This window comes from Phaethon lepturus, unplaced genomic scaffold (genome assembly GCF_000687285.1).
Source record: "Phaethon lepturus isolate BGI_N335 unplaced genomic scaffold, ASM68728v1 scaffold22212, whole genome shotgun sequence".
In the NCBI taxonomy this organism is placed as follows: domain Eukaryota; kingdom Metazoa; phylum Chordata; class Aves; order Phaethontiformes; family Phaethontidae; genus Phaethon; species Phaethon lepturus.
Window position 1 is genome coordinate 70,358 of NW_010521887.1, and position 8,205 is coordinate 78,562.

General features: G+C 42.7%; 1 protein-coding gene across 1 annotated transcript in view; it reads right to left on the bottom strand.

The window, feature by feature from the left end:
* The window catches only part of LOC104616601 (protein crumbs homolog 2-like), a 40,192-nt gene extending 38,205 nt beyond the window's left edge, over positions 1 to 1,987 (bottom strand). The window contains exon 1 of the mRNA XM_010281658.1: positions 1,801 to 1,987. Coding sequence (XP_010279960.1) covers positions 1,801 to 1,873 — 73 coding nt within the window. The 5' untranslated portion in view covers positions 1,874 to 1,987. The remainder of the gene's footprint in view (positions 1 to 1,800) is intronic.
* Positions 1,988 to 8,205: the final 6,218 nt, after the last annotated feature.

Here is an 8,205-nt window from a genome sequence, read left to right on the forward strand (position 1 = left end):
AGCCAATTACAAATAAAAGTAGTCATGTGCCTCACAGGGGCGAGAAAAGGCATTTCCTTATGGCCTTGAAATTCTACAAGTGCTACATTAACACCACCATTCACTACAGTTAAAATCTGGCAGAATTCTCCTTGCAAAATATGAGCAGGTGGAAAGACTATGGAAATCAGTGCTTCGCTTGAGCTTTGCTGGCTCTACCAAGATGTGTCATCCACCTGCACTCCAAAACAAAGCAACATTCTCAGTAAATCACTGTTCCAGAAAAGAGCTTTACCCAAGAGTGCAAAGATATCAGTGCAATGGTCAAACAGCAGAAATCCCCAGAAACATGCCAGCTCTCTGGCAGCCACATACTGAGCAGCACCGTATATGCAATGGGCCTTCCTTCTGCACAATACAAAGCCACCATAATTGCTTCACACTCCAAACCAGTAGCTATGGTTACTAGATACAAAAGACAGTCCTGCTGCTTCCCTGTGGCCAGAGGAATTCCAGGCACTTGGAGTGAATGCGCCAGACAAAGAAGCTGGTACAAGGAAGAGAAAAAAAATAAGACAAAAATCAAAACATATTTTGACTTTCATATTCATAGTCTAAGGCAATCAGAGGAAAGGAAAATTAGAGAGAGTTCAAGGCGGGGCGGGGCGGGAAGGCAACTGTTAGGGAATCAAAGGAAAAGCTGAAAACTTTCTCCAACTCTCAGAAAGTACATAAACATCACCCACTAATGTGAGAATGCCAAATGCAGTGTTCAGCAGATATTAGCAGAGAAGAGGCACTTTGACTGTATTTTCTGCATGTTCTCCATATTTTACCTCTGTCATGTCATTGATCATTCCTGTCATAGCTCAGTGGAAAGCAAACAAGACTTTTCTATACAGATACTGGCCTGGCAGTGCCGAGGAAAGGATAAGGAGGCCGGTTCAATCCCAATTGTACTTTCCAGTAAAAGGGTGGACATGTTCCTGACATGACCTTATAATCCCTAGATGGCTAAAACAGATGTCTAGGCCCAGGAGATCTCCAGACACCCATTCCAGAAGAAACAGAGAAATCTATTTTTCAAGGAGCATAAGAAATTGCAAACAAGAGTGACTTTTGGAGCCCAAAGACATGGTCACGTGAACTTGAAGAATCTCAATATACTCACATATATTCTTTGGCTATAAGATAAATTTTCAATGTGGAAAAAACAAAAAACAAAAACCTTCATCGGTGCAATAGACTCTTTTGTTACCTCATCACTTCTTACAGTTTCAGGATGGATCTGCTTTCTTCAAAATTTCTAAGTGAGAATACTCATGTATTGCCCTCTTCCTCTACATTTTGTACCAGAGGTATCTGGTACTTCAACGTATTAGTGTACTCCCCTAGGTACACTCCTCTTTTGCCTAAATGTATTTCTAAAGCATACAGAACGGAAACAAAGCTCTGTGTTTCTTCTGTATGGCACAACTGTAAAATTCAGAACTTCTCAATGGAGAAAATGGTTGCTATAATAGCTGAATATTTAATTATATGAAAGTGCACACACTTCCAGCTCTTGTGAATAAATGCATACATACATACATGTGCACAGGCAGAAAGACAAAAGGAGACAAGAAACAAATAGAAGGAAAAACGTATCTAGAATGAAACGCCTGTTTATCTTCCAGACAAGAAGTTTTCAGACTTCAAATCTAACAGTGAGAGTGACATTTTGCTCAGTTACCTTTGCAATACAAGGGCAGATCACAGATTTGATCCAAAGTTACTGCATAGCAGCTGGGTAAGAATCAGGCACAGAAGACAAAAACTTACCCCAAAATAAGAGGAAAAGTGGCAGCAGGAGAGCAGCATTGTACGCCCTGGATGTAGTTTTCTTTAATTCCATGACAAATCTAAGAGTGGCTGTTCTAAAAATCTCAGGGGAGAAACAGGAGTGGGACGCTAGCAAATACCAGCTCTCCCCACATCACGGACTTTGGCGAATTTTCTCTACTAGAGGCAGGCGCCCCATGCTCTGCCGGACTGGGGACTAGCACTAACGCCGTGGACAGAGTCCCTGTCCACTCTCAAAGGCTTCGCTCGTGTTCTGGAGCAAAGAGAAAACGCTGCCTGGATCACACGGACTGAACTGCCCTGGGCGACCGAGCTGGATTCACAGGCACAGCAGCTGGAGGGCTCACAGGCCGGTGCCGGAAAAAAGCCTAGGCTGTCAAAGGTAGTGAGAAATTGAAGAACTAGTACACAGTACAAGGCAAAAACTAGAACACAGTACAAGGCAAAAAGGAAAATGGTAATGTGTGGTCTTCTGCTTTCTGTTTTTTGAACTCTCCCTATATAATGAAGAAAACAATCCTGGTGTCGCCTGCATAGCCGTAACAGGAGCTCAGAACTGGCTGGGGAACCAAGGTGGCCGGAGTAATTTCTAGGATGCAGGCTTCTATATCGGTTTGTGTTTACAAACAAATTCTAGATGAGGATCAGTCACAATTTTCTGATAGAGACTGCTTTGTTCAAAGAGAAAATAAGACAAGACACAAAAAACCACACTGTTAATCCCAAAGAGCAGAGTTAGTTCCCATTAGTCTTTACTGCTATCTCTCCTACATCATGAGATGCGGGAAGTCACAAGACATACGAATCCATGAAATGCACATGAACCCTCTTTTCCCAATTAAATTACAGTTATAGAGAGCAACAGAAGTATCCGCATAACACAAGCTCCAAATCACATCACCACCTTTAGATGCATGTGTTTAGTTTTAGAAGCGGAAAAAATTACCAGTGTCCATTGTTTTATGAGAGTAACTACAAAAAGACAGAGCCCACACTTGGTTATGACCTACTAAGTACCTCTAAATCCACATCACAATTGGATTAAATTAACCGTAATGAGAATTACGTACATTGCCTCACCCTTCCACTGACAACTAAAAATAGAAGGCATGTATGATGCCATACAAATTCCTAGTTTAAAGAAGAAATATGCAAGATAGTAAGGAATTGGTGCAGATAGGCCTAGACTGTACCTGACGAAAACAGCAGCAATCCTACAATGAGTAATTTGTATTATCTCAGCATCCTTGCAGAGCAGACAGAGCCTGATGGGCCATGTGCAGGGAAATGGGATATTTAACTGCATTGTTTTTTACCTTCAGTGCAGAAAGCAGAACAGTCACAGCAAGAGTGTTTTCACCACCAAAACACTGCAATTCAGGAACAAATGGTTCATCTCACTATCCTGCCTTGGAATGCTCCAAAGATGATATATCACGTGTTATCAACCTTATCTGGACCACCCTGCCCCGCTTTCATCTCTGGTGTCTTCAGTGTGTTTTCTCAAGATCACCCTCAGTATTAGTTTCTTGCCAGTTACCACAACCATCTGGAACTCATTTCTTTCTCTTTAGACTCTCATTTTGCTGTCAGGGGACTTAACCAAAGGTTGACATGTGCAAAATCTTTCTGGTCAGAATTTTTTTGCCTCACCTGCATGAATTATCTTCCTAACAACTCACGTTTTCCCAGTTGGAGCAAGTACATATGAATCCATCGCACAATTAACACTGCAAGAAACCACCATTCTTCCTCAACTGAATACAGTCAGTTCTGTAAGTCCACCAGTGCAATACTTGGACTTGGGAAATAAAACTATCCATGGTAATTTATGGCTTGTATGTCCACCTGAAGGACATACTCAGCTTTCATAAAACATAATCAGTGTAACAAATCCCCACACATAAGAAAGTGGAGGTTTTCCCACAGAGGCTTAGGTCGCATGCAGCTCTGCTGCTACTGCTGTGCTGTGTGGCCTGTGGCACCTCATGCCCCTGACAGAGCCATTAGCTATGAAAGACTTGTTACACACTGGCTAGACTCAGAAAAGAGCAAAACATTTTAGCAGAAGCTGAATAATTAAAAAGCTCCAGAGAGGAACATTCCTGGTGTCCCTCAGTACATTTGAGACTATGTCTCAAGCAAGTAGCTTCTTGTGTTAGTGACTGAGTTTTACTACGGAGTCTTCGTTTGGTCTTTCTGTCAAGTTAATGTTGATGGGTTCCACCTGAACTGCAAACATGGCCAATACATCAATAATATTACACACACCTTTTCGAAGGTACCACTTCATGCATTTGTCACAACAGGGTTTGGACTTGAACACCTGGGAAATGGAGTAGTATATGGTTCTCAGTCAAAATCTCCCAGACAGAGGTGAGACTCTCATGCCTGTACTGCTGCCAGGACGCACATATTGTGAGTTCTGCGATTGGAGCAGGTTACAAGGGATGATCATTTTGAAAGAAGTGTTCATTTGTTCTCTATGACCACTGTTAACTGCTAGCACACCCAAGTGATCTGCTGGGACTTAAGGCTCATTTAGTGTCACTCAAAACGCAAGCTGATGAAGCCCACATAGGTCAAGACATCCGACTTCCTTACAATAATCAAAACACCTTAATCCAATGTCCACCTGTGAGGGTATTAGAATTTAATTTTTTCAGTGTTCATGGTTGCAATTTTATGAGATTTTGCCAGCATAAATGGCAGAACCATTTCTGTGCTGCACCCTTGGGCATACAGAAGCCAATGTGGGTATTTAACCAGCTTAGTCCAATTAAAGGACCCTAATGCATCTCTGCTAGGGCCCTGATCTGTTAGGCTTGACTACATTTCCAAAGAAGGAGTACAATTGGGTGGATTTGTTATCTAAAGCATAAGCTCCAAGTCCTTAGTCATCCTTGCTAAAGCCTTCCTCAAACTGGCCATGGTTTGTGCTACCTCCATATCGCTGCAGTGCAACGTCAGTATAATCTCCTCTTTAACATAGTATTAAAACTAGAGCCAAAGGACACAGCTGCTTTCGTCTGTGTAACACTCATTACAAGAGACTTAAGGACAGCATAACAGCAAGGCTTCTATTCTCAGCCAGTGGGCAGGAAACTGTGCAAGCCGGAAATGCATGCCATGAAAATGGGGCAGCAGTAGGCAAGCTGGATTAAGAGAAAATGGAGAGAGTAGGTCTGGGGTACTCAGCAGAGCCTTTCTGTCCTACTCTATGCTTTTTTGTACCCTTTCCACAAAAACAATCCTACACATTTTTCTACAAACAGTTCAGAATGAACTGCACAGCGAAGTACCTAAGCAAAACAGTCTGCACTTTGCATTCAAAGAACAACGTATGCTCACATGAGTATAAGTCTCCTATCATATGCACATACATTGTAGCTGCCTCAGAGGAGAGGCCCTCACCTTCCCTCCTTACAGTTCTGGAACCTCATCACTGAATACAAATCTACAATTGTCTCATTTTCCCCCCAGCTTCATTCCCTGAGTGTTATCAGGCACAACCATAAATAACTAGTCCATACTAACAGTGGCTGTAGATTTGGAACTTGGGAAGTTGAGCTAGTTAAGAAACAAACTTCCAGTTCCACTCAAAAGCAGTGTGCAAAAAATGACTGCTTCAGTATGCTCTTCTGCACTCAATCACTGCTAAAAAGGGCCAGGTATATTTTTTAAAGGTCAGATTTTGGAATTTCAAGCCTACAGACTCACAGGCCAATTCTGTAAACTGAAAATTTCAAATACACTTTGGTGATTTAATGCTTGAGGGTTCTCCAAGGTCCAATCTCTAACTCAAAATTTGCTCTTTCCTGTAATAATCAGTTATTGCCCTTAGCATGCATTGTCACCACTTCTCCATCTGGCCACTAGATGCCCCTTCCGCACTGCACAAATTCAAGCAAAGGTCATTGTGTGAAAACAGGAGAGTTGAAAAGAAATGCATGTATCACCAGCACTTCCAAACCAAGACACATCCTAAAATGCTGTAGGACTGTGCCAAGCAGCACACTGAACACTAAATGACCTACTGCAATATCCACACATCAGAAGAGCCAAGGAAAAGTTTTGTTTGAGTCAAAACTTTAAAGTTGCTACTAAAACTTGGCAAAAATCACACAGAATTTTCAGTCTCAAGTTTAGACACAATAAATTTCGTTTCTTATCATTGCTAATCAGAACTGATGGCAAGTAAATCATGCTGCCTGATAACAGAAAGGTTGCTATTTCTTGCTATGCAGTAACTCAATAGAGCAATGTAATGGATGGCCAGGGTTCTGACCCAGTCACACTCTCCTGGAGCACAATAATCAATGTCAGATAAAATTGTAGTGTTGAGGAAGAAGAGGATTGGCAGAATGAATATTTATTTACAAGAATTTTATAGGAAATATCTCTGTGGGTTAAGACTTAATATAGCATACACATCCCATATGCATAGGTTTGGGGTCTAACTCTTCCCATACGCGCAGCCCTGAAAGCCTGGCCATCAGGCGCCATCCTGTGGCAATGGACTCCCTCTCTTGTGATGTACCAGCAACCAGGCTCAAATGCATGGTTTATGTCAGTCATATGCTACCAATAGCAAACAAAACCTCAGTGAAATCCTGCCTTAACTGAGAAGAATATGGGACAACACCAGGTCCTCTTAAAAGAATATCACTTCTACAGAGAAATGGTGTCTTAAGCAAAACTTTAGAAAAAGTTCAGTATCACCAGCAATTTCTCAGTAGACTCCTGGATTTGTCTGCAGACTCTGGGAGGTCCAGGGTTAGGATTTGAAGGGACAAAATTGAAGCAGACTTGCCTGAAGTCTGAAATCACGTACTCTGCCTTGTAATACTGGCTGCTTGGGCACAGATCTTCATTACACGCCTCATTCCAAAAAAGAACAAATTGTAAGAACTGTAAGAAGGATCTCCAATAGATGCATAGTACCTATAGCTTCCTCTTCAACGTACGAACCCACTCACAACATATGCAGACCAGGACATAGTAAAGACGGGGCCATACTTCTGCCATTATCTCTAAGGGAAGTTACAGAAGTCAGGCTCTAACCATGTATGTACCCTTTGATCTACGTGAGACCCTGCTGGAGTGCTGCAGGTCAACATTAAGCCCCTTTGATCCTCTTCCATTGCTTACAGCTGCCGCAGTGGAGGTGAATCCCTTCCAAGGGGCCTCTTTTGGCAGATGGGAAGACAAGAATGTTGATCAGCTAACAGGAAGCAGCTAGAAGTATAAAAAAGGTCTCAGGCAAGATTTTCTGCAGTAAAATGTTATAGCAGGAAGAAGGATGTGTCCAATACATTGCTTGGATCTAAGAGTGTTTTGAAGTTGTGTCGACTATTGAGCGGCCTTTTTGTTGCTGTTTTTGTCAAAATGATCCAACATGCTCGTAAATACCCCTTTTCGCTACGGCTATCACTCCTAGAGGGAGCCTCTCGGGCCACTGGAGGGCAGTGCTGGGCAGTTTGCCGATCTACCAGCCGAAAAACAGCTTTGAAAGGCAGCCGCCGGAATTAGCATATGTTTGTTGCAAATGTCTGCAGTGCTGCCAACCCTGGAGCCACGCTGGTGCCTAGGGCGCTTAGCAGGCTTCAGGGGAAAAGCTAGATGCTCAGCCAGAACGAAAGGAACCTACAGTCAGAGCCAAAGTAAGGCAGCTATGCCCCACAGCACAGCCTGGGTGAAAGGAACCTTGTAATGCAAAAGTCTGCCCTGTGAAGGCCAAACACGGGGTGGGGAAAAATGAATTTTGGAAAAGGCCCCAGCTGGACCTGAAAAACAAACACATCTAGCTGCATCATAAGAGCTGTGTGTTCTGAAGCACAGTCTAGCCTCAAAGTCCTGTATATGACATCTCTCTCTGCCATGGAAATGACACCTTTGAATACTGCATAGATCAGCAAGCTCTGCCTCATTTTCTTTCCAGATGTAATCTCTGTAGTCTCTCACAGTTTTCATGTGCACAGTCTGCTCTGTAATGAGGCCTCTGGAAAAACTGGACATTCTTACCACAGTAGGTGGCAGGAAGTAAAATGGATGCAGACCAAGGATGTGCCAAAAGTTGCAGAATGAGTCATTTTCTCCCAAGAAGCCAACGATGTGAGTCTTGCTTTTGTGCATTTACACCTTAAGAAACATTCCATTCTATAAATACTCTTATTACTTCCAAATCTAATCCAGATAACTAAACAGACACAACTGCCAGTATGAAGACAAAGGACAACTGTACAGAAATACCCCTGTGTTCAACTTCCTGACTCACCAGCTGGGGATATTGTCCAGCTACTTTCAGGATCTTAGGCTGGCACACTCATGGCTTTCTAGTCCAAGTTTCACACCAATATTAGCAGAACCACCAACTGTGCCACA